The sequence below is a fragment of the Polistes dominula genome, unplaced genomic scaffold (genome assembly GCF_049000335.1).
Source record: "Polistes dominula isolate Pdom_NZ unplaced genomic scaffold, Pdom_raw_medaka contig_28, whole genome shotgun sequence".
Lineage (NCBI taxonomy): Eukaryota > Metazoa > Arthropoda > Insecta > Hymenoptera > Vespidae > Polistes > Polistes dominula.
The window spans coordinates 1,714,994-1,742,847 of NW_028300879.1; the positions used below are offsets into that span (position 1 = coordinate 1,714,994).

The window sequence follows — 27,854 nt, forward strand, 5'->3', positions numbered from 1 at the left end:
GCAGCCGGCCTGCAGCTGCCTTCTTTCTCTCCCCTCTTGCTCTGCGCACCAGCCAGAGTCCCTACGGTCGCACTCTGCCACTGACGCAGCCGCTCCTTGTGCCCGTCACCCCTCTAGCGTGCGCGTTCTGCCACACAACCCCTCTCTACAGGGAGCCGGCGGGACCACAATTATAAGTAGGGGTGCTCCCGGCTTACTGCCTTCAGTCGAGGGTTGAACTCGCTCTTGTCACGTTCGCGTATAAGTTCATCTTTAACAGAAAACACGAGGAACACGCGCACCCAGTGTTGTTTACGCACGAAAGACGGTGTGTTATTTAGATCGGGAATACAAGTTCACGTGTAATACGCCAAATAAACGATAATAAGGAAAAGGACGATAAGGATAAGAACAACGCAAACTTTCTCGAAGAGAAGTGAGTTTCGCGCCCCGTAAGGACACGCACGCGCACATATAATTTTGCGTCTTGTCGGTAGATCAACCTCGCCATCTGCCGGCCTTCCAATCGGATACAGTGTGTGCCCTAAGAGTCTTCAGTTAGTCAATGTCAGGATACTTGCCGTTCTCCCCGTTGTGTGGCGCTGATGCAACTATTTTGAACCACTAGGACGAGAGAGAAGTCGTGAAGACAGAATAACGTCTTCTCAGCGAACGAAAGAATAGGGATATTACGAGCTTACGAAGAAGTTACTTTCACGCGAGAAAGGAAAATAACAAGTGTACAGAGGAGGGAAGATTTCTTGCTGGTGAATCCAGTGGTACTTGGTTCTCGAAGAGCCAACTTTCGTGACTCGTCTTCTTTCCTTTTCTCCTCTTTTTACCTCTTTTCTCGCTCGCTCTTTTGCCTCCCACGAAAAGTCATTCCTCCCTCTTGGAAGTCCCGCCAGGAGCAAGAAAGCAGGAGCTCTCTCCCTCTTGCTAACGTTCCACCTCCAGCTTGGTCTTACTGCAAGTCCTGCCCTACCAGCGACAACGCACCCTTTTCTTCGTTCCTGGGCCTTCTCTACCTCTCCCCACCATCACTACCGCTATTCGCACGCTCTGTCTCTCTCTCTCTCTCTCCCTCTCACTTCATCTTCCTGCTGCAAGGAGGGCAGACTCGGCGGCTCGTGTCAGTAGTGTGTGCGAGACAGTGCGGCAAGGCAGTACGGCGAGTCAGTGCACGGCGACTCGTCGTTGTGTTGCGACGGTTGGCGCGGAGAAGAGTGTTTAAGAACGTGTGACCCTTTTTTCTCTCTTCTCCTCGGTGCTGCAATAAAGTATGCTCGTGGCGAATTGTCGTCCTATTCGTGCTTTTTCTTATAATTATAATAATCCATCAATTTTTCATGGCTAAAGTAGTGCTTCGTGCTACTACTATTTACTGCTACTACGTTACGACAAGCTGCGAACTATCGCATTGAGGACCTCTTTCTTCTCTCGCTATCTTTCTCAGCGTGGGAACGACGTAACAGCGAGGAAGAAACATCCAAGAGAGACCCCTCTTCCCTTCTTTGACCCCTCCCCTCTGATCGAGGCGTCGTCCTTCCTTTATCTCCATTTATATATCTATATGTCTATACATATATATGTGTTTTTCGGATCATCGCGTCTTTCTCTCTCTATCTATCATCTGTCTATCTCTCTCTCTCTCTCTCTTTCTTACTCTTTGCAGTAAGTTAGAGAAATAAAAGGAATAAAGTGTTATATATATTATCGGGGGAGTGTGAAGTGATCGTGTGCTCGACATAAAAAAGGGGAGTAATTAATACAGCGATATTCCCTTAAAAGCTTATTACAAAATTCAACGATTTTTCGGTTTTCGGAAAAGCTATAATAAGGAGAGTAAGTGAAAAAGTGCCGCGAACGGCAAGACGCCGCAAATCTTCGCGAGTTCGCAAATACCGGACGGTGTATACGCATATTTAAAAGGAGGAGGAGGAGGAGGAGGAACAGCACCAGCAGTAGCAGCAGCAGCAGCGGCAGCGGCAGAATTAGCTAAAGAAGGACTAGGATATATCTCTACTGAAAGAAGGAAAGAAGAGGAAGGAACGTTATCGTGGCTATGCAGCCTCGCGAAGCTATTACCGGAAGAAGATAACGCCGACCGTAAGTCGGACAAAAGACGAATCACCACGGTGGTCCACGCGCACAATAGACGCGTAAACATTCGAAGGCTTCGATTAGCCGAAACATGTGGACCACGATGTTAGTGTGGACGGTTGCCGTCGTGCTTCTACCGTCACCCCGTGTGGTAAGTTTCATACGTTTACGTTTACTACCCTCCTATCTTCCTACACAACGAGAATATGCCGCTGCTTGAGACGCCCTTTGCCACGGAGACATACAAACTTTGCATTAGAAACACTCAATTGAACCTGTAAACACACGGAGATGTGCGAATAACGATGTAAACACGCAGAGGCTAGGATAAATAAATTGATTACGTTCGTTGCGATTAGAGAACAGCAAGTTATTATCTTTCCCTTTGAAGCTCGTGGTAAATAGATGATGATAGGTTATCCCTTTTTCAAGAAGAGATTCCCCGAACTTTATGTCGCATTACGCATGAAGAGATCCCTACTTCTTTTCTTGTTTTTTTTTCTTCTTTGACTACATGCCCAGCTGGATCGCAACAAGCTTATTCTTCCTGGGAGATGTTTCTTTCAATTTATACTCTTCTTCTTCTTCTTCTTGTTTTCTCTTCTCTTTTTCTCTTCTCTTTTTCTCTCTCTCTCCCTTTTTCTGGACTCTTTCCTTTTCTTACCGTGCGCCGGCAAGAGGCAGGGGAAAAAGTATCGAGATACGCTGCATGCAACTCTAAATCTGGATCCACTCTTTTAGAAGTGTCTAGCTTCTCCTCCCCCTTCTCGAGAGACCGTTCCAGGCGCAAGCAACTCTCTTTGCTGGTAAAAGAACCCAAGCAAGCTTCACACGCTATACCTACCTACTAATGATTGTTTCTTCCATTTGACCTTCACTCATCGAAGATAGTATACATTTCAAAGGTTTTAGATGCGCTTTGTTCGTTTGAAAGGTGCCGCTTTTTTCGGAGTGTCACAAGGACAGCTATTATTCGGAAAAAGATGCATGTCCTTTGAAATGATTTTGTGACGAAACATACCGGCGGTCTGTTCCGAGAATACGCAACGGCGGCCATTCTCGTTCCCTAAATAACCTTCCAGCGCGCCAAAAATGAGAATTTCTCATCGAGATATCTTCCCGACGCGTCTACAACCCTTTTCCCGATGAGATTACATTTGGCTTAGTAAGGACTATTCCAAGAAATATCAGCTACAAAATACACTTGTGTATTTTAACATTGACGTCACGTTCGTCATCGTAAAATAGATTCCAGATTAATGAATGAGAGTCATCGAAAGATATGATGAAAAAAAAAAAAATGATCTTTTGACGTTTGTCCTCCATCTTTTTCAGAGGTCGTTTTATTTAGAATGTCGAGTACTCCTAAAAGACGTTTACGCAACAAGTATTTCTGTATTTATAAATCAAAGTAATACTTCGATAGAAATTCCACGTTCTTGTGTTACATTTAAAATAAAAAACATATAGAATACTTCTGCAGAATACTGAAATGACGTAGTTGAGGGTGGGAAGGTGTCCCGTGAGAAGGCTAGTTCGTTCTTTCGACGAGTAGGTGCGGACGTGCATCAAGCACGTGACCGCTCACAGCGACCTCTTTGCAAGTTCAAATAGCCGAAAGGCGTGTATCGCGCCTATATCGGCTTGTAACAACCACCACCGCATACTACTCTATTTCCGTCTTCTTCCGTAATACTTGGCACAAAGTCGTGTTTCCTATTCGGTAAAAGACTATCATTTTGTTTCTTCGTTACGAATCTAATTTGTTAAATGTGGTGTTTAATGAACGTGCCGAAGGGTGTAGAAACCGACGTAAAATGTATGAAAAGGAATAGGAAGAAGAAGAAGAGACCGGTCCCTTGATCGTTTACATACCGTGGAAGGTTTGCCATTAATTTGTTAAAGAAGAGGGAGATAGCGCGGTCTCGCGTGTTAATGTATTTACGGGCCACATCTTTCCTCTTTTTCTTTTCTGTTTTTTTTTGTTTTCTTTTTTTGTTTTTTTTATTAACACGAAACCGCCCACTAGCAAAAGTACCATACGCGCGTGCGTATACACTCCGAAAAGGCAGACCTTTTTTTTTCTCTCTCTGCGTAACGGCCCTCTTTCTCTCTTTTTCTCCTTATGTTCTTTCTGCTTCCTGGGAGACGCGATTGCGCGCGCGCGCGCGCACTTGCTCTCGACAAACGCCATACGCGTGCGCAAAAACACGCGCGTGCTTCGAGACCTTCGGTGTCTCGTGCCTTCTTCTTCGCGACTGTCGTCTCGACCCCACGTCGTTTCTGTCCTTTCGATGGAACCACAAGTAGCGACCGAGCCATGTTTTGCCGACAGATGTTGCCTCTTTTTCTTTTTCTTTTCTTATTCTCTTACTTTTTTCTGCAGTCACGTTTCAAATTTTGCGATTCTCGTTAAAACATGAATCACATTTTACAATTAGTCGAATTAACCAAAATAATAAGTTCTGTGATATTACAAATGATTTAATAAGCTGATTTTTTTTCAGGTAAACGCTTCGGGGGTGTTCGAGCTAAGGTTGAAGTCGTTCGTTAACGAATACGGAAAGGATAGTCTAGGTAAATGCTGTTCAGGCACTACCTCGAGAACAGGCGATTGTTCAGGTGTTTGCAAGACAAGGTTTAGGGTATGCTTGAAGCAATACCAAGTGAAGATTGACACAACAACACCGTGCACTTATGGAGATGTCGTTACACCTGTCCTCGGCGAAAACATCGTTACTTTTAATCCAAACGTCGCCCTACCCAGTTTTAGTAACCCCATCAGATTTCCATTCGAGTTCACATGGCCGGTAAGTTATTTATTATATGTTTATTTTATTTTCATTTTACTTAATTCGCATTATCCGTTACTATTATTACGTTTACTTGACTTACATTAATACGATACAAGTTGATGATGATCATATAAAAAATAATGCCAGATGCACTGTTGTCAATGAGAAAAATATGAAAACAATAGAGGAACGATAACATTTGTCTTTTCCCTTTTTAACCGTTGCTATTATTATTGTTTATTCCTCGGTTTTCTCGTTTTTAAAAGAAACTACCTATTTACTGTAATTTGCCATAATAATATATTACGTTGAAGATAATTGTCAGGTTAGTTCGATCGAGGAACATTGAAATACTAATTTGAAAAACAGCGTTGAGTGGTGCCGTACACAAAGTTATGATCGTTATGATGGAGGAAGTTGTTCGTTATAAGACCCACACACCGGTTTGGGACCCTACGACATATAACTGTTGACTTTAACGAATTTAGATGACGTGCTCTTAACCAAATTCACTAAAAATAATAATAAATATAAATTCGGTTAATACGTGTGTAACAAATAAACATTTATACTTAGCTGACAAATCTTAAGTATGATGACTGTGTGTTATATAGATTTCTTTAACAGATAGAAACTTAAAAGAGGAATCGAGTATATATTTAAAGTAGCAGATAACATTATGCATCCTAGGATTAATACTTTGATCCTATTGGCACTTCTCCTATAGCTATCTGGTAGTGCACAGTGTGCCACTGGCAGATGGCTAGGCCTTTTGTGCCTCTATGTGTCCCTCGTGTGTTGCCCCACCTCTCTTTTTCTCTCTCTCTCTCTCTCTTTCTTTCTCCCTTTTTTTTCTCTCTCTCTCTCCTCTTCCTTTCCATCTCATCGCCGTGCCTCTCTCTTGCAAACGGAGTTAATTTTACTAACCCATATGGCGCCCCCTGCGCGCGTTCACACTCCACACACCAAACCAGCAGCCAGTCTCTTTCTATCACCATCTACTTCGTCTTATACAAGTCTACTTTTCCGTTTTCCTTTATACTCTCGTTCTCTTTCAGACACGTTTACATATTACGAAAGTCTGTTATAACGAAGTCCTGAAGTGACCAAAATATTTGTCTCACAAAAGAAAATATCAATAAAAAAACAAACATACCTAACGTAACGAATAATATAATCAAATGAATAACAATTCATGTGTATAGAACATGATATACTTGATTATAATATTCTTATGAGATATACGAGAAAATGATAAGAAAATCGTGCGTAAAAGTAGTGACGATAAATTCAAGATGTCCAAGAAGAGTACTCATTTTAATCGATCACGTCGTCGTACGTTTGCCTTGCCTCGACAAGAATCGCATACACGATCCCCTGTTCCTAACTCGTATTCAGGTGTGCGTGTACTCTGTGCTTTTTACGCCCCTCTCTCTCTCTCTCTCTCTTTCTCTCTGTCAGTGCGGCAACCGAACGATTCAAAGAAATACGATATTTTTAGAAAACGGAGAGAAACTCGAAAGCGAGAGCTTCGTGAGTTTGCACATTTTTACTTCTTTTCTCTTTTATCTCTTTTCTTTTGGTTTGTCGAAGTAACGCTATGTGCGTATGTACAACACGGTATGATGTCCGCGGAACGTGCGTTTGCTTCAAAGAAGAATAAAACAGAATAAGAGAGAGAGAGAGAGAGAGAGAGAGAAAAGGATGCGGTGTCAACCGAGTGTGGGATGGAAAAAGAGAGAGAGAGAGAGAGTAAGACTAGAGAAGGTGGGCCTTAAGGGGAAAAAGAAAGAGAAAGACGAAGAATCGTGGTCCCACGGCCGAAAAGGCTGCGTGATTCGCGTCCGGGAGAGAAGAAGGAGCGGAGAAAGACGCCGAATGAATGGCTGACTCGGCGCACGACGATGCGCGACTTCCACGACGCGAAACGTTTAGCATAAATTACTCTCCTCTCTATGCTATGAGAAAGAGGAAGACGAAATACTCGTTCTTTCGTTCGCTCACTTGCTCGCTCGCTATTCGATAGACTCGTCCGTTCGGCTTCTAAAAGTTCGCAAGAGCTCGTAGTTCTGTGTATTTTTAGTAGTTTCACCGCGAGCTACAAAACTCACGCGATCGACCTCTTTTCCCTTTTTCTTCTTCTTCTTAATCATCATCATCGTCGTCATCGTCATTATCATCATCATCATTATCATTATCATCATAGACCCCTCGAGCTAGAAGCGCCACCTTGTGCGCCTATTAACGATAACACGCTAAACCTATGCTTATGATCGGTTTCTGTTTAACGGAGTTATACAAGAAAATAAAAAAACAAGCAAGCAAGCAAGCAGGATCGATGATCTTTTCTTCGATTTCCTTTGAGAAAGGATCAACGAAATGAATGAGAAAGAGAGAGAGAGAGAGAGAGAGAGAGAGAGAAAGAGAAAGAGATTGTGTGGCACGAACAGTGCTCGAATGCTCGACGAAACTCGTAAGAGAAAAGTACACGAGGAGATATATAACTGACATAGTGATCGGTGCAAACGCACCACGGGGTCATCGAGCTCGAAGTATAAATCACCTGATCTACAGTGAGCAGCTATAAAGATATTTCACTTTTTCAAATTGAATAACTCTTTTAAACTAACCGAAGTTTCTTTTGAATTGTTGATTATAGGCATAGAAATATTAATGTCTTATATATAAAACGCGTGTGAAAAAATAAAGAAATAATTTTACTATTTTTTATCAATAAATTTGTAAAAACAACAACGACGACGTATTTATCCACACATTCAATAAATCTTATTAAATGATATAAATATCATAAGATAATTTTAAAAATTGCAATTATATCATCAATTACATCACCAAATTCATAATCGTATAAATGTGACATAGATCACACGTATAACACCATTACACCATTAATTATTTTAAATGTCTAAATATTTTCGTAGAACTTAAAGAAAAGTATTCAATTGAAAAATATTCTTCAATATTTTTATAACTGAGTGTATAGTTCCACGGTTGATCGTTAACACACTGTATCATGAACATTAGCTTGGTAGGGATCCACTAGTTCGATCTCTCTTTTCGGATCAGACCTATTTCACGTTCATATTACCATAGTCTCTACCAGACTACTAGCAGACTTCCTCAGCATTAACGTAACACGTTATGTTTGGCCGGAGGCAAAAGGATACATTGGGTGTCTTTTGCTTCCATCATTCTTCTCCCCTACGTTTACTTCAATCGTTTGTTTCTTTCATCGTTTTACATTTGATGATTACATATTCATAATAATTTTAATCATCAAAAAATAATACTACTATTACTAATAATAAATAATAATAATAATAATAATAATAATAATAAATCGTGTGCGTGTAAAAGAAAGAGAGAAGTAGTTAAATAGAAAGGGGGAAGCTGGGTGTGTGAGAGAGAGAAAGAAAGAGAGAGAGCCGAGATTGGAACAGAGAAGGAAAAGAGAGACCGAAAGAGGAGCGCACTGGCTCCGAGAAAGAGGGACGACTGCTACTACCTCAAGGAGAGTACAGAGAAGAGGGAAAAGAGAGGCGAGAGAAGGTGGAGGTATGCCGCGCAGCCGTGGGAACAGACTCCCGAGTGAACGAGCTCTCTCGCCTTCTCCCTCGCTCTTACACTCTCTCTCTCTCACTTGCTCACTCGCTCGCTCGCTCGTTCGCTCGTTCGCTCTTACTCACTCTCTCCGTCCTGCTCCCACCACTGGTGTTCACCTGTTTCCGTCTCTTTCTCTCTGTCTTTTTTCTTTCTCTCTCTTTCTCCTTCTGTTGAGTTCAAGCCGACGAAACACCGTTCTCTTCTTCCTCTTTTCATCTTGCGCCTATCTCGCTATCCTCCTCCCACTTTTCTCTTTCTTTCTCTCTCTCTCTCTCTCTCTTTATCCTACTGCTTGCCTTTCTCATTTTTCTTTTTTCTTCCTCCGGTTCCATAGCTTCTCTCTTCTCAACTTTGGTCGCGAAGAGTTCTCTTCGCTAACCGGACCTCGAAACACACACCCAACGAACGCACATTGTTCTCCGAATACCAAGCCCGAGCTTTTTCAGCTTTTTTGCCGACATAATTTCGATCTACGTAATAAATTAACAGGCGATCACGGTGGCATTTGTCTCCTTGACAATTTATTTCCTTCCCTATCGGCGACGTTTACCTCTTTCTACCTACCTACCTACCTACCTACCTACCCCTCGTCTTTGTCACGAAAGAAAAGGGCGTTCAGCTACTTCTCTCTCTCTCTCTCTCTCTTTCTCCTTCTTCCTTGTTCCCTTCTTCTTCTTTTCCTTGCTTGCTTGCTTGCTATCTTTTCTCTTCTTATTTTCCTTTCCATGCGCTTTCACGAAGAATCTCAGAATAGTTGAGATTCTGCCGGTACGCTAACGGAATCTTTTTGCGAACCTGGTATCTCTCTCTCTCTCTCTCTCTCTCTCTCTTTCTCTTTCTCTTTCTTTCTTTACACAAGTAGTCGGTGCCAAAGACAAATCGCACTGTTAAAGAATATAGCCGGTGACGCTCGAATGATCAAACAGTAGAGTAGAATAAGGTGGGACTGAATTACTGTAATTTAATCCGCGTGGTAAGAATCGCTTAATAGAGCGCCGAGATGCTTTTCAATCTGGACCATTCCTAGTTCCTTTTTATATTATATATATATATATTTGTTTTGTTTTTATTTTTTTTTATTTCATGATTAACTTAATTCATATTCGTAATATTAACACTTTAATGGCCGCACGTCTACGTCGTCAGGGGTCGGTAATATTCTTGAAAAATTCATTTAGAATAATTTTATTAACATGAACAAAACAACAACAACAACAAATTTAATTTTATATAATTTTAAATATATACAAAATTATAAATATAAATAACAGTTGTTCCGGCTATCACACACACATGTTGTGTGAGCGGCCATTAAAGTGTTAATTAGCAAAAAAAATTATATTATTCGACAACGTATTTATTCGTTCAACCTTATTTTTTCTTTTATATCATTATTTTGTTCTTATCATTCGTTGCTTTAATACTTCGTGCATAATATGTATTATCACAGGGCTCACTATTATCAAAGGGGATGAAAGCAGCTCGTTTACGCGACGTCGGCCGGATATAAACATTTATTATTCAATGTGCGGCAGCGACTAACGAGGTCGTCGTGTATAATACCAGCGTCTCTCTTTCTGTCTCTCTTGTACTCTCTCATCATACGTGTGACGTTAATAATTAAACGTCGTATTATCACCGTGCACGTAACAGAGTAGTCGTACGTGTAGTGCACGTACTCGTTACACAATATGTACCGTCGTGTTACTCTCCACGGCATCGTTACACGCTATACACTACCGATCGTAAACAGATTTATGAATGCGCAACACTCGCACCTATGTCGAATGATTATCCTCTGACAGTGAAATGCAAAAGAAAAAAATTATTATCAATCTTAACTTTATTATTTATTTATTCATTCATTTTTCTTTTTTTTCTTTTTGATTTTATCTTCTTTATTCAGGAAAATGCGATAAATATCGGATCGTGTTCATCTCATTTGTTATTTTATAAGCTTTACAAAACGAGTTGTTGGATATTTCAAATGTTCCAATAAGAACGGATTAATGCCGCAATATATTATAATCATAAATTATTCTTGCATGTATTATAAATAATGTCTAATATATGAAAGATAATGAATATCTATTGTATTTTTACAGGGAACATTTTCTCTGATCGTTGAGGCCTATCACGACTCAAACAATACAACGCATCATTCAGCCGGTGAGTAATATTTCTCTTTTCTTAACATTAACATTCACGTGTGTCATCCGATATTAATTAGCGAGGGTTAAAGGGGTATTCGAAAGTGAGCTTGCGTGTGCCTATGAGCGTTAGTTCATACAATTAAAAAAAAAAAAAAAAAAAAAGTAAGAAAAAATATAAAAGAGACAAGAGAGAAAAGGATTATCATAAAATTAGTCGTCCAACGACGCACGAGCCCTTGATGCATGACACACACGCTTCTGCCTGGCAGAGTTCTCGACGATAGATAGATAGATAGGAAGAGAGAAAAAGACTTGAGTAAGCGAGCATGTGCGGTCCAGCTGGCCTCCTGAATCTCTTCGATGTGTCTTGCTTGCATCGTGTCCGAACTAGTCGAGAAGCGACTTCCGGCCTTGTCACGACATTCACCAGAGACACGAGACGTAACTTCGAATCTCTTTTCCCAGTAACAACCCTCGACGACACTTCTGTCTTGACTCGACTAGCTAGCTCGTGCTTTTCGTCATTGAACCCACGGAAGATGGAGCCAGGCCTCTTCTTCCTTTCTTTTTTTTTCCTTTTTTAATTACAATATTTGCTTTCGATCTCTCATCATCAACAAACTTCTTCTTCTGTTTAATGATTTTAAATAATAGTTTATACCATCTACCTCGTTTTTGTAGCGTTGTATTCCTCGGTTAATGTTTCTATGACCTGTTTTCATTTATATTCGTCGTCGACGAGGCAGAATTATTACCGCAACACCGTCCACGTGCGCACACACAAAGTACATCTCGATGGATGATCCGCCGACGTCCTCTTGCTGCCTGTCATACGCGCGGAGGATGAAAGAGGAGTTGAGAAGAGGACGCCCATAGACACTAGTGTTTCCTTCCTGTGTAATCGTAGCAGCCACCTTCCACTACTCGTGGTTCGTGCGAGTAACGCGATACCCTTCGTAGGACTTACGTTAGAACACGTTGTATTACATATTATTCGCACACACGTATAATTCGTACACGTCGTATACCTATATACTATTTTATCATTTTTGTTCATTAAAATAACAAACGTGATGATCGAATTTATTTCATTGATCGATCATGATCGTTTTGATTATTTTGTTCATTAAAATAAGATGAGAGAATGAGTGAGAAACAAACAAATAGACCAACAGACAGACAGACAGATAGACAGACAAATAAACGGATAGAATATAAAAACCGTTGGCTTTTCATACACGCGTGTAACACGAATTCTTGCTTGCAAACGACCGTTTCTGTGTATGTAATATACATATATATGTATGTATATGTGTCGCGCATGAGAGCACCGCGCGGCCGCGTGTAACTTCCGCTTTTGCCGCCCGCACCGGTAGATTCTAATTACCGACGGTAGGACCTCGAGAAAAAAATTAAGTAGTCGTGCTCTTCTTATTCTATTTTTAAAATTCAGTCCTGAGAGTTAACAAACTCGCGTATACCTATTGAAAACAAGAAACAAGTCCCCTTCGTATTTAACGAAACTCGACGTGAGAATATATATATATATATATACTATATATATATATATCCTTAATAACATTTTTATTCTTTTTTCGCGTGTTAAAAGAGACAAACACGATGACGTCGATGAGATATTAATGGAGAACTACTCGCCCTTTATTTCCGCCCTCGCAAGCGTGTGGATTTTCTATGAACGGACGGATGAATGAACGACGGACCCGTGTGTATGAATGAATTCAAATACAAAGAGGGAGGTATATATGAACGAACGAATGAATGAAACGGAGATCTCCAGTCTTCTTGTTAATACGCGTTACGATTATTTCTTGAGACAGTAAATATGAATAATAATATGAGAATTCATTTAATATTATATTAGGTCTACCGGAAAGTTCTTTCTCTCTCTCTCTCTTTCTCTATCTCTCTCTGTCATATATATATCAATTATCATTATTTATAATTTCTTATCATAGTGTGATGACAATTTGTATATTGTATTTTTTTTTTAAATGTCCCTTTCCTAAAGACAAAAAATTGAACTGGTGTTTGTCAGAATGGACAGAATTTGATTTTACATTTTCTAATTTAATTTAATAGAAACACCGAGTTTATTATAAAATATAAAAATAAAATTGTTATATAAATTAGTATAAACAATTATATATTTATAAACGTGTGTCAAATTAATTAGAAAATAGGAAAGAATATTCTGAAACTTTACTTTGATAGAAGATTGTCCAAATTTTTGGGCCTTTATCATCGAGACATTAAATCGTATACCGTTTTGTCGGTGATACTTTCTCTCTTTCTCTCTTTCTCTCTTTCTCTGTCTAGTGTGCCTCGAGTATAATATAATACCCACAACGCGGAGGCGAAGCGAACCCTTTATTGCCGTGCGCTGCTCGGATGCTGCTTCCTTTCTCAGGCTCACACCCCTTCTCACCCTCTGTCTACTCTTCTCTTTTCTCCTCCCACTTTTCTCTCTCTCTCTCTCTCTCTTTCTTTCACATACTCAAACACACACACACACACACACACACAGACAGACAGACAAATATACACGTGTACGTACATATACAAACATTATATACTCGCTTTTCGAAATAGACTAAGAAATCTCACACAAATAATCACATCCTTATTTAATGTAGCAATAAAAAAAAAGTTTTCGAGAGTTTAGAAATATAAAGTAGCAATTAAGGAGAGTTTCAAATTATCCCATTTTCCTTTCTACGATCGAGTACTATAATAATGATATCCTTATAACACGTAAACACACAAGCTGAGAGTAACTTTGTCGACATTCGCAAAGCTTACGTCATCGTCGATCATCGACCCTCTCTCTTTCTCTCTCTCTCTCTCTCTCTCTCTCTCTCTCTCTCTTTTTCCCGTTCGGTTTCGATGGGGAGACAGTAGCGGTGATATGCAAGTCGTTCCACTCACGATGCACTCGACTCTCGAGATGATCCAAAGCGAAAAGTTTAATCGATCGTTTCTTCTTTATCTAACGATAGCTCTTCTCTTGTTTTTTTTTTCATTTTAATGGCGCATCAAGATAACATAAACACCGATTGATCAACCTTCTTATTCACTTGAATGTATTTATATGCTTTGACAACCGGTTGCAGAATAAATTTGGGTCAGAAAGATGAAACTGTAACGGTTAAGTAATTTCTATTGCATCATTGTGTTTAGCCAAAGATAAAGCTCGTTAAAGAATATAGAAATAACACTACTGTGACTACCTGCCAGCTTCGGGCTATACTTCGGCAATCGGCCATTTCTGAATGAACAATAGAAAATTCCGGCTACTCACGGCACTCTGCCGTCGTTAATGAATACTTTGAATCGGACTGGCCTCGAGCTCACCGGGTGTTTACGAGCGGTGTACACCGTCTGTATACATCCTCACGGTCAATGGTCCAAATTGTAAAAGATATAAGAAAGAGAATCTACGACAATAGAAATTGTACTTTCTTCGTTGTAACAACGATCAATGATATTAATATACAACCGGTGTATTTACGTTTGCGCAGCGTATATCTAATCTTGTTTAGAATTATAATCATTATTCTCCATTGTCAATATCTTATACTAATGTAAATATACTTGATTATCGAAGAACGATAAACAAGCGTTTAAATATGCGTGTACTGTACATAATAATAATAGTAGCAGACGTCGAATCCCATCGATGGTTTCGGAACTCGTAAGAGCATCACCTGGGAAGAAGAGATGGGCCAATAAACTGCTTCTCTGACTCCCGTTTCGCCGGCAACGAAATACTACTTTCCTTCTGGGAAGGAAGGCCGGTTTCCTCTTTTAACTATCCCAGGACACGCCATCGGGCAAAGTGTTTGTTCTTTTGTTGAGTTTTAGCTACCTTCAGTGGCGTAGCCAAAAGATCGATCTGCCTCGGGTCTCTCGAGCGCTATTACATTTAGTGTTACGGAACGATCTGCCCTCTTTTTCACTCGATCATCGAAGATCGATGAGAAGAATCAACGAAGCCAGCTGGCTGTTTCTTGCTAGCCTCTCTTGTTCTCGTATTGTCGTTGGTAATAGTGGTAGTAATAGTTATAATGGTAATAGTAGTAGTATTAGAAAAAGCAGTTGACTTAGTATTAGTATTACTAGTACTAGTAGTAATCCCTGGCCCCCGCAAGATCTGTTGCCGTGAGACAAGACTTTTTTCGATGATGGTGCACCTGATCGAACCATCCTAATCTACGTGGCTATTATGATAATACGTTTAGACGGAAGGTTATGTGCGGGGCCTGCTTTTTCTCCTTCTTTCCTTTTGCACGCAGAAAACAGGTAAGCAAGTGGGAGGAAAAGGAAGAGAGAAGAGAGAAGAACGGAGAACGCCTCTTTCCCAGAGGCAGAGAGCCACAATGTCTTCTTTCTCTCTCTTACTCATTTGCTCACTCACTCTCACTCTTTCTCTCTCTCTCTCTCTCTCTATCTCACTGTGGTATACGCTTACTCTCTTTGTGCCGGATGCGCACCGCCAGCAGAGTAGCAATAGCGGACGAACGTCCGGCCTCTCCTCTCTTTCTCTTCATCACGCCCCTCACTCACGTTACTACTCGTCTTTTTCTCTCTCGAAGAGCCGGTACACTTGGAACGCATCATTGGTCGACTCTCTGCCCCTGCTTGGGCTCCGCACGGCTAATTACATCTTCTCTCTCTCTTTCTCTCTCACACTCTCTTTCATAAACTCTCTACCGTAGATCGCCAAAAGTCGTGATTAATTTGTACCTAATAATACCCAAACATAAACATAATAGGAGGAAGGAGAAGGTTCGTATTTGATCATTAATCGATATCTATGTATTTTGCAGAAAAGGTATTGATCACCAGGCTAACCACGCAAAAGTGGCTCGACGTGGGCTTGGAATGGATAGAGGAAGAACATAGGAGTGCCCATTCACGAATGGTCTACGAGTATAGAGTGACGTGTTCACCACATTATTATGGAAAGGGCTGCGAAAATCTTTGCAGACCTAGAGACGACAACTTTGGTCATTACAGTTGCAGCCCTACCGGTGAACGTGTCTGTCTTTCCGGATGGAAGGGCGACTACTGTGCTACTCGTAAGTTTTCTTATCACATTACTCGTCATCTGACTTTATTCGTATCTTTTCCATCACGACTGCACACGATTGACGCAACCTTCGTTTGCTTTTTTTTCTTTTTTCGTTTTTTCTATTTTTTTGTTGTTGTTTTTTTATCGTTCCTACCGCGATTAAATGCAAATCGTATGCGGCTTGTTTTGTTCGCAGCTTACGTAACGTCGTACCGAACTGCGTTCCGCGTTTGAAAGTAAAAGTAGTAGCCGATGATACTTGCAGTAGCAGTAACAGCAACAGGCCCACTAGTTGATCTTGGGGCTTGTCTAGACAGGGATTCACGAAATGAAATTCTTCTCCTGTTTCTCTATTTTCTCGGTCTTGTCACGTTTGAGCGAATCCGAAAGCGAAGCTTTGTGCGCTGCTGACGGCTTAGGCCGAGAGAGACCAAACTCGGCGATGTCGGCGAGACTCTACGGCTACGGCATCGGCATCGGCACGACTCGGTGTGTCGGCGCACCGGTGCAACGCCGGTGCAACGTCGGTGCAGCGAGCTGCTCGAGAACGTGCAGCAGCTTCCCACGCTTGGCTAGCGCGTGTACGCGAGACTCTCTCTCTGGTCTGGTCTCTCTCTTTCTCTTTCTTTCTCTCGTTCTCGCTCTCTCCCTCGTCTCGGCATCCTCTTTATTGCTCTCCCGCTCACTCGCGTACCTGAGCCTCCCGTCGAGAGCGTACGACGAAGGCGTGCAACCCCCGCCCCTCCGCCCCCGCCCCCGCTCTGATCCGATCCTTGCACATGCACGCGCTCCGACCTTTCTCTCCTCTTCTCCCTCTCTCTCTCTCTCTCTCTTTCTTTCTTTCTTTCTTTCGTTCTTTCTTTCTCTCTCTCTCTTTTTGATACACACACATACGTCAGAGTTCCTCAAGAATTGGCCGCACCAAAAGAGATGCGCTGAGGATTCAGCGTTGCCAATCGTTTTATTAGACATTCCTTTGAAGAAGTTGATTCCTTTTTCACGGAAAAATGTTTCGCACCTAGTATAGGCAGATGTTCTCATATGGAATATATTTTTTCCTCGAATTCGATATATTTCAAACGGACAATCTCGATACTAACGATTCTTTCAATTCCATTACGACCTTGTGGTTTTCTCAAAGTCTCCACCTTGTTTCGTACGCAGCAACCTGTTCTTTTTTACTGTTTATTCAGCTTATACACGTACGTATGACCGTATTGGGCTCGTTCTAGTGTAACGGTTACGTAGAGAACATTGAGTTATAAGAACGAATAGGTATCTCGTATCACGAGGGATCATCGAGGCGGAACGCAATCTCGTTTTCGAGGCTGTTCCTCGAGGCTGGAGACTGACCAGCCCGTTGGTAGCCAAGTGCCAAGGCGGAATCCGAAAATGCGAGGCTACTTCGATCTCACCCTTGATAGCTCTAAGTCAAGCTGCTGAAGAAAGGTCTCCCGATCGTGAACGCTGGCTATCGGTCGTTGCACCCTTTTCTTCTCGAGGAGAGCACGAGTCGACCGGTCGGCAAAGTTTGCGCATTGATTACTAATAGACTACTTACTCTCTTCGTTTCGTTACATTCCCCGGCATTCGAGGAATCATGAGTTCGTGCTCGGTTTTGCGAATCGGAACTTTCAAGAATCGGAAGGCGCGTCTCGCTTTTGTCACGCACTTCTTACTGCGATCGGCCGATCTTTTCTCACGTCTCTATCTCTCTCTCTCTTAATCTCGGAAAAAAAGAATACATGGACGTATACACATATGTATATGTATGTGTGTACGCTTTTATACGAGATCTCAATAACACGATTGAACTCTTTGGTTCCAAGACTCTTTGAAAGTCTCTACGATTAACGTGAGAAATAAAATAACATTTCTATTCATTGAAGAAAAAAAGAATTTGTATAAAAAAAAAAAAAAATCTTGCATTAATTCTAGAGTCCACTTTCTTTCTCGAAAGCTCACTCGCTAAAAGGATTTCGAAGAACATCGAACGAAAAGTGGCAAGACGCGTTCTTTCGGAACGCATTATACCAGAACATCGAACTTTCACTCGCTAGCTAGAAGTGTTCCTCGATGTATAAAATCATGAAGTCCTCCTCATGTAGTTTCATGATCGAAGGAAAGCGTGCTTACGAGCCGAAGCAAAGAGCTTGTTCGCTGGCGCACGAGCCATCATAAACCCGTTCATCGTTCTAACTCAATACTAAAGTGGAGAGACACGAGAGAGCAGCTGAGGTGCACGTGAATTCTTTTCCCCTTTCGACTTATCGTCGTAACAGCTAGGTTTTTCGTTCGGGGAAGCGACTACGCGCAAGGGGTTAACGAGATATAGAAATAGGGGCTAAAAATGAGTAAGGGTGACTAGTAGTAGTTCGAGCTTGCACCACGAAGATAGCTTTCGGCACCGCAGACGGTCTCTTTCGGGGGTACTACGACGTTACATGGGGATTGCGGGGAATAAAGGCAGCTGCAACGCGAGGCCATGCGCGAGTGGGCTTGACAGCTGCTGCGAAGGTCGGTGCTTTAACTATAACAGCTGCACCAAACTCACGTTCACAGTCCATTTCCATTGGCAACCTTCTCCCTTTGCTCCTCTTCTTTCTTTCTCTCTCTCTCTTTCTCTCTTTCTCTTTCTCTCGTTTGCTCCTCTTCTTCGATCCCCTTACTACGACCTCGTCCTGCGTCCTTCCTCTTGGGGCGACGATATTTTTCCAAAGTCTCTTTCTTCGTCTCTTTATTATCTATATCTACCTGTACTTTTGAAATCTTTCCGCATTCAGAAATTTCTGAGAGAGAAAGAGAGAGAGAGAGAGCAAGGTGTGTGAGATACAATGAGTACCCCAACCTGCAGGTAGTCTTAGAGGAGAGAAAAAAGCTGTCTTTTTTTATTTTTTGCTGTCTGCTTTTTTTCTATTTTTCTTTCTCTTGAAAACATTGATTCTATGCTTCTCTGAGTTGGACTATAGTATCCCGTGAGATCTATAAATATAATAGCGTCTTCAATCACTGCGCTTTAACTCATTGTTTATTTTGATCGATCTTCCTTGAATAGTTCTATCTCTGCGTTGTACTTGGTGCCAAGGTTACGGTCCTCGGTGTCTGATCACCTACCTTCAACCCTTCCTTCCGAGTCGTTTTCTCGCGATGGCATGACCCCGATTGAGGAGGGAACGTGCACGCAACTACGGAACTCGCGTAATCGAAGTAGTCACTGCCAACCACGCACAAGTCCGCAAACATTTGCGGTCAACCCATTCAACGTATACATATCTCTTTAGGAATGTTCATTCCTGTTTTTGAAAAAAGATTATAATTGATTAGCATCATCTTTCCTTTCCTTTTATGACTGATGGAACATTTAATGAGTAATAATGTCGACTTTAAAGGATACGAGACTGAACAATCGAAAGAGGATTTCGATTCTCTTATTCAACATTCCGATCCATCGTAAATTATCCAACTCTCCGTTGACTACCATACGCGTGTGTAGTATATGCATCGTATATGTCGTAGAAGTTGTACGTATCGCTCGTGCAGTCGTGAGGGACGCGATCGACCTCTCGCGGAGCGTTGCCTTAACCTTTTGGATTTTTTCTTACTTCTTTCAGCCCGCTGCCTGCCCGGATGCGACGAGCAGCACGGACACTGCAGTCAACCCAACGAATGCAAGTAAGTATCTTCGTATACATACGTATATATGTACACCTAGTTTGCGCGCATCTCCACATGCATGAACAAACCTGTACAAGATGCATATATATATATATATATATATAGGGTGAGTCAGTAACTATTACTATTGAAAAACAATTTTTATATTTAGGTACTTATTTTAAAGAAAAAAAAATAGTTAATGCATTTCATATAATAGACAAGTGAATCATCAGAAAAGCTTGTTAACACTTTCGTCTTGTATATATAGATTTAGTTGAAATAAATTGATGTATACAATTTTTTAACCAATCAAAATAATTCAGTTATCTGGCAAGTAGTTATCGTATCACCCTGTATATACCGACTTTTCTATACCTGCACCACCACGTTCTCCAGGCTCGATGTTCCTTCCAACTTCTATACGCATTCTACACACACATACATACATCGACATATACGCGACGCTTTTTCTTCTTCTTCTTCATGCTCGAAGAAGAAGAAGAAGAAGAAGAAGAGAACGAAGAATTCGAAGCGTTCGGCTCCTTTCCGTCGAACGAGACTCGGCCCGTTCGAAGGTGCTGATCTTTCTTAGCCGAGACGATTCTTTTCCAGTCTCTCTCTCTCTCTTTCATTTTTCAATGTGTCGTTGAACCTTAGTACTATTACCCTTCACTTGCTATTTTCGAAATACCACGTATTTTGGTTAACGCACAAGCGATTGTATCGTAGCAAGGGAAATTAACGAAGGAAGAGACGAGACAGAGCGCGAATCTCTGCCCGACCGGCGCTAACCCGGGCTTTGGAGTTAACTCGATCATCTAATTACTCTACGACCGGGGTTAATTGTCCCGTTAGCCGCAGCCACAGTCTCTCTCTCTCTCTCTCTCTTTCTCTCTCTCTTTCTCTTTCTCTTTCTTTACGGTTGACTCAACGTGCCGCCGTCTCAGAACTTTCCCTCCTCCTCCCCCTCCCTCTTTCCCTTTCCTTCTCTCATTTTACTATCTTGATCAATTTTTGTTCTATCTAACAAAATAGATAAGAAAAAGCATAGCTTGAAATGCGCGTGACGTCTTAAAAAGAAGTAGAGCTCACGATTCGATCTGACAGAGAGTAAAAGAAAGAACGATGTAAAAAGAAAAAGAGGTAAAGAGAGAGAGAGAGATTCTCGTGGCCCTATTAGATTGAGAGTATTCACAAGAGTGCACTATGTTGATGATGAGCGCGCATCATCCATGGCGCCAAGCAGGTATAATATGCCAGCTCGATGTTTCCCAACTGTAATTGGGTTAATACATTTTACATAAACTATGTACACGTATTCGTCATTGTCCTCATCCTCTTTTTACCATCATCTATCTATACTTCATGATTGAATGCCAATGCAATTTTGTAATTAACAGTGAAAAGAAAAAAAATAATGATATGTTTTCTTCATTTATTTATTTTTTTTTTTTGTTCTTTCGTATCTCGCTAGACAATGAATTTGTTTTCTATAGAAAATCTCGATATGATCGATTGTCGTGAGAGAATATGAAAAAGAAATAAAGAGATAGAGAGAGAGAGAGAGAGATTCGTGGGATATCGGCCCCGCTCGTGATACGTGAAAGAATCACGGCTATGGTGTTCCATTGAAATTTCGGAGTCCACGTTCGGCCGTGCGTTCGTCAGTTGAATACAGATGACGATGCACAGACTATGCATCCTTGTACGTCCTCTCTTTCTCTCTCTCTTCCTCCACGATTCGAGTGAATGTACTGTATTACTGTGAAACAGACTGTTCTATTCGCCTCGATCCAAGCTAAGTGAACGGACTCGAACGTTTAGCATCTGAGCATCGTCTTTTAATCCGATCGTAGAACATTCCAATGTTTCTACGATCGAGAGGCATAAGAAAACAGGGATTTCTTTAGAAATGACAATTTTTTCTACGCTTTCCTTTTAAAATTCTAATTTTTCAACTTCAATCGAAGACCATCAGAGATTGGAACGTCTTGTACGCGACGCGACGATACTCTCGAATCTCGTCGTTACACGGAATTTGTTTAATAGTATAGTAGTAGAGTCATGCGATGTCCGAAGTGCGCTCGTGCGGCCGCGGCTCGACAACCGTGCGCGGCATGGCGCAGATCGCCAATATATATAGGCGGATGGGTATTAGTGGGCAGAGCGAGGCGCGCGCACACGCACACACAGGAGCGTAACCTTTCCTTGACCCGCATACTGAACGGCTGTGCCGAGGCTCGAACCGTGGGAACACTACTCGACGACTCATCCCCACTCTCTTACGAATTCTACCTTCTCTTCTGTCTCTCTTCCTCTTTCTCTCGCTTCACAGATCCTCTCTCCACTACCACGTCAACCATCTCCACCGTCATCGTCATCGTTGTCGTTGTCGTCGTTGTTACTGTCTTCGTCGTCGTCGTCGTCATCGTCATCGTCGTCGTCGTCGTCGTCGTTGCCATCGTCGTCATCGTCGTCGTCGTCGTCGTCGTCGTCGTCGGGACTCTTCTCTCTTCACCATCCCACCTTTCATCTCGTTCTCCCACTCTTTTCCTTCCCCCTTCCTCTCTACTACTCGTTACCTGACCGGCTGGCTGTCCTCCTCTTTTCATCTTTCTTTCTCGCTCTTTCTCCATATAACCCCTTGGACAACGTAATGGCCGACCACCATATACCTCTTCTCTACCCCTTCCTCTTCCTGTACCTTCGTCGTCTCTCTTCACACAGCCTTTATCCACCTTTGTATGTTCTTCGATATATGTAGGTACCTATATTTTCACCCTTTACCTCCTCCCGCGCGCGTGTTCACGTCTACACACAGACAAACACATAGAGTCAAACACATAAAGATACTTAGGCTCACACACAACGTGCACTTTTCCACAGCAGTAGCTATCTCGAACACTCGCTTCGTCTCTCTTTTCTGTCTACCTCCGTAGCGTATTTAGATACGATTCCTTCTCATACGTGAGAGCACGAATTCTCTCCCTTTAAACAGGCAAACGAGTTTCGAACGGATACCAAGCAAGACTTTTGATAATAACCGTGAAGGAGATACATATTTATGAAAATCATATAATACGAATCTTATATCTAATGAGATGAATTAACAAGCATATATTTGATTCTTTTTTTCATTTTTAATTGCAGCTGTCATAGCGGTTGGGAAGGAGCCTTTTGTGATCAGTGCGTGAGATATCCCGAGTGTCTTCATGGCAGTTGCCAAAAGCCTTGGGAATGTCTATGCGACGAAGGCTGGGGCGGACTGTTCTGTAACCAGGATCTAAACTACTGCACGAATCACAAGCCCTGCATGAACGGCGGCACCTGCTTTAACACCGGCCAAGGATCGTACACCTGCTCTTGCGCGCCGGGCTTCACCGGCACGGACTGCCAAACACCGCTTTTGGACTGTCACTCGAAGCCATGCTTGAATGGAGGCTCCTGTTCGATGGAAGCAACGTATACAAACTCGAGCGTATCCTCCAGTGGCGGCAACAACGCAAACGGGAATCATCATCATCATTCTTCCTCCTCGCTTGATAGTTCATCGTCATCGAACAAGTTACAGCGAGCAGCTTATCGATGTACTTGCCCACCAGGTTGGAGAGGTCGTCACTGCGAGATGACATCAAGATCATGCCGAGACTCGCCTTGTTTGCATGGTGGTATCTGCGAGGATGACTCATTGAACGGCTATATTTGTCGTTGTCCAGCGGGATACGTGGGTACAGATTGCGAATCCCAACTCGACGAGTGCTCACCGAATCCTTGCACGAACGGTGGCACTTGCACTGACATGGTGAACAATTATCGTTGTACCTGTCCTCCTGGTTTCACTGGAGATCGCTGCGAAATCAACATCGACGATTGCCAAGGCGACCCCTGTCTTAACGGTGCCACGTGTGTCGACTTGGTGAATCGCTTTAGATGTCAGTGCGTACCTGGATTCGTTGGTAGGCTCTGTCAAGACAAGGTCGATTATTGTCTGGCGAAGCCATGCGCGAACGGTGGTAGATGCATTTCCAGAACAAACGACTATCGTTGTGAATGCAAGCCTGGATTCACCGGGAAGGATTGCAGCGTTGACGTGGACGAATGTCTTAGCGCACCCTGTAAAAACGGTGGCACCTGTAGGAATCGAGTGAACGGTTTTCTCTGTGAGTGTTCGAAAGGTTGGCACGGAGAAAGTTGTACGGAGGAGGTCGGTTTTGGTGGTACGGCAATTTTACCAGTGGCATCAGCCGCAAGTTCGTCCGGCGAAAGTGGTACTGCCATTTTACCAGCAGCAGCGGCAGCAGCCGCTGCGGTACCACCCTCGGGTGCCAGTTATTGGTCAGGAAATTTATCGAAACACGTAACCTCTGCAGCCGAAGCTAGAGACGCCGGTCTGACGACCGAACACGTAGTGGTGATAGCAACAATCTCAACGGCCGTACCAGCTTTTGTCTTGGTCGCAGCGCTCGCAGTAATGTGCATGAAGAGGCGGCAAAAGCGGGAACAGGCGAAGGCGGACGAGGAGGCGAGATTACAGAATGAAAGGAATGCAGTACACAGCAGCATGAGCAAGCGCAGCGGAGGTGTTCTCGGAGGCGGTAGCAACAGCGTCCTAGGTTCAACCGGTGGTGGATCGGCCATTGGGATTGGTAACGTTGGACTTCTGAATGGTATTACCGGTGGTTGCGTTGGTAGCGGAGTTACCGGTGGTGGAATCGTTTCGGGCGGAGGTGCGCTCTCCGGATCTGGATTAATCAGTTCGGCTGGTGGAAGTGTCTGCACTCTTGGCACTGGAGATGCTCACATGATCAAGAACACATGGACGGCAAACAAAAGTGTAAACAACGCGAGTAGCGTCCGACAGGATGACTTGGACTCCTCGTTCCAGACCGATGTTACCTTGGACAGTTCCTGTTCGGGTTATAAAGCAGAACCGGTGCTTCAAGATGGTAGAACAAGAACGACGAAACAGTTGAACACTGAAGCTGCAGCCCACCGAGCGTCTCATCTCTTCCAAAAAGAGAAGGACTGCTTAAGTCTGGGTCTGGGTATTGGTGTCACTGTACTAGAAAATACGAAGAAGTCGTCGGTCTTCGCAAACACTCCGAGCGATGCTTGTTGTGCAGCAGAAGCGACCCTATTGAAAAGGCCGACAACGGTGACGGAAAGTTCTGGCCCACCCGGAAGTGGAGGTGGCGGCGGCGGAGGTGGTGTTGTCGACAGTGCCTGCGGTGTTTATGTTATAGACGATCATTACAGGCACGACGCGAGCACGCTAGCGACAACCCTCGCGACGGAAGTGTAGCCTCGAGTAATACTGTGACATACAAAAGAACGCGTGCTTGGGACACGAATCAATTAGACAGCGCGCGAATCACGAACTTGTATTTTCTCTTATTCTTCCCCCCATTTTTTTCTCGTTTCACCCGACGCATCAGAGACCGTGTCGATCCTCATTCTTCTTCAATTTGAATCAATGCATGCATTGAAACAATTCTTCGAAAGATTCACAGAATCTTCGTTCGTGTTTCCTCAAAGACGTCTTATTGATGAAAACGAGGGGAATAACGATGACGATGACACTGACGAAGATGACGACCACGACAACGATGGTGAGATAATCATTAAGATCTCTCGTCGAGTCGAGCGACGGACTAACTAATATAAATAGAAGCTCGTGAATCGAGTTAATAAAGTAACGATATGCTGTGGGGGCGGTTGGCATATTAGCCACTTACCCGTCTTTAGATGTTAATAATATTGTCATGCCTCAAACAAAACTTTGTACAGAACTAATTTATTATTATTGTTATTTACTATTATTACGATTACTATTATTATTATTATTATTAATAATAGTTATTATTAATATTATTATTATTATATTATTATTATTATTGTATTATTATTAATATTATTATCATCAACAATTATTATTATTATTAATATTATTATTTTTATTTTTATTATTATTATATTATCGACATTATTATATTGTATCGCATTATCATTGTTCCACTAGTTCTTTTTTCAATTGCGTGACCGTGCTTTGTCCTATCTTCGACGCGATATGGTAACGGAGAAAAAGCTTGTATTAATGCGTACATGTATGATCGCGAATGTGTGTTAGCGTGCGTGTGTGTGTGTGTATTCTCGCGAATGTATGTTGCGTATGAAGGAAACAGGAAGAAGAAGAGGTTTGCTAAAAATTCGAATCAAAATTGTCAACCTCTGATTTGTTCGCGCGAATATTGGGAAAAATCTTAAACATTTTTTGGATCTTCTGTCGTTTAAAAAAAAAAAAATTATACCAGGATTATATACTTTATCATCACAAATGAACATCTTCCATTAATGAAAAATAAATAAAAGGGATAAAGAACGAAAATACTAATTCGAATTTTAGCCCTTTTAAAATAAGATCAACAAGAAACAAAACAAAACAAAATATATATATATATATAAAACAGGTGATCCAAAAAACGACATAGAAAAGATTTCATTTCTCATGTGTCGCGCGATAAAGAAGAGGAAATATATATATATATATATAAAAAAAAAAACATGTAGAATAGAAAACCCATTTCCGTTAAGGGATGATGATCGGTGATTCGTACCCAAAGGTATATAATACAGCGACCTCGTTTATTTTTTCTCTACGCGCAGGTAGATTGGAAATTCGTTCGATGAAAACTGGGTCCCTCCTTCCTAATCGATCGATCGGCTTTCCTCTTCGTTATTTAATAATAATAATAATTATTATTATTATTAAAAAAAAAGAGAAAAGCAAACAAAAATTTAAAATAAGTAAAACAAAACATTTTGTTAATCGCTTCATTTAAATATTATTGCACACAGGTGTTTTCGGCGAAACAAGAAAATGAAAACCCATCGTTTCTCGATCATTGAAAAAAAAAAAAAAAGAAAAAAAAGAAAAAAAACTCTAATCGCGACTTATGTGTATATATAAAAATTATCTAATGTGTATATATATATATATATATATGTGTATAATACACATATACACACACATATGTATATATACATATAAATGTGTATGTATAAAAAAATAATACCGGCGTCGTCGTCATCATCGATAATTTCAAATGTATCAACAACGGAATGGATTATTTCGAGTGTTTTTCACCTTTTTTTCTTTTTTTGTTGTTGTTGTTGTTGTCGCGTGTGATTCTTTATTTCTCTTGTTTTTTTTTTTTTTTTTAATTTTTTTTAAATACAATATAACAAAATTCCAATGAATCCTATCGAATTGATCCACGAGTGTGCATAGCAATGTGTGTGTTAGTGAACCAAAAAAAATGATAGTTACGGCTAAATATTTGATTTTGGTTTAACAAACGCAAACAAATGCGTGCTCGTAATTCGTTCGATCTGATCACATCAATCGTAATTCGGTATACTGTCTGTCATATATATATGTATATAGAATATATATATATATATATATATGTATATATAAAATTCTTTTTTCATCGACGATTAAAGAAAACATATTAATAAATAAATAAATAAATAAATAAATAAAAAAAAAAAAAAAAAAGGAAGAACGCTCGTTGTTATCTTCGGCCGTCGATGGTACGAGAAATGCGAATGAATAATATGTGTTGTTTTCGCACGGTTAAAATAATAATAATAATAATAATTAATTAATTAATTTATTTATGAATGGTGATTATCGCGTATTATGAATCAGTATGCCGATAGTGATAATGATGATGTGAAAGTGATGAGAGATGACGATATATATATATATAGATATATATATATATATGTATACATATATGTTTTGTCTACATATATATATATATATATTTATATATATACATATATAGAAACGTACGATGACGATATAACGAACAAAGATTCGATGATGTTCCTGTTATAAATAATAATAATAATAATAATTAAAATAAACGAAAACAATTTTACCAACTAAGTCATAAAACACACACACAGGCTTTTTGGGTCTTGTTTAGCGCGATTTAACGAAGGACCTTTTTACGCGCTTAAATAATTATTAATAATTTATCGTACGGGATTTACGACAAAGTGATGGAAAAAAAACAGAAAAAAAATATGAGCAACGTTTGGAGGATCAGCGAAATCAATTTTGTATTATCGTTCCTTACATTGATAAGGAAAATCAAACGAAACAAACAAACAAACAAGAAAAAAACATAAAAGAAATAAAAGAAGAAAATGAAAATGAAAAGTTAAATATTATTAAAAAAAAAAAGAAAAAGAAAATTATGGATAGAAAAGAAATGAAATAAAATAAATAAATAAATAAATAAATAAATGAATGAATGAATGAATAAAAATCAAATCAAAGTAAACCCCGACGATCCTAAATATGCGAGACGAATCACGTACATAAGACCGATTATATTATTATAAATATAATGTGTAATAAAGCTGTTGTCATTTTTTGTA

At 41.0% G+C, this 27,854-nt stretch overlaps 1 protein-coding gene across 1 annotated transcript; it reads left to right on the plus strand.

Moving 5' to 3' along the window:
- Positions 1 to 214: 214 nt before the first annotated feature.
- Positions 215 to 27,854, plus strand: Delta (neurogenic locus protein delta). Its single transcript, XM_015318604.2, has 6 exons — positions 215 to 2,233; positions 4,590 to 4,892; positions 10,607 to 10,670; positions 15,502 to 15,753; positions 19,358 to 19,418; positions 22,554 to 27,854. The coding sequence occupies exons 1-6, from the start codon at positions 2,174 to 2,176 to the stop codon at positions 24,703 to 24,705; spliced, it is 2,892 nt and encodes a 963-aa protein (XP_015174090.2). The 5' UTR covers positions 215 to 2,173; the 3' UTR covers positions 24,706 to 27,854.

Excerpts from the sequence above, each read along its gene's own strand:
- Delta (XM_015318604.2), top strand. The coding sequence starts at position 2,174 with ATGTGGACCACGATGTTAGTGTGGACGGTTGCCGTCGTGCTTCTACCG. Across the intron at positions 2,234-4,589 it reads TTCTACCGTCACCCCGTGTG|GTAAACGCTTCGGGGGTGTT; the intron begins GTAAGTTTCATA and ends ATTTTTTTTCAG. Across the intron at positions 19,419-22,553 it reads AGTCAACCCAACGAATGCAA|CTGTCATAGCGGTTGGGAAG; the intron begins GTAAGTATCTTC and ends TTTTAATTGCAG.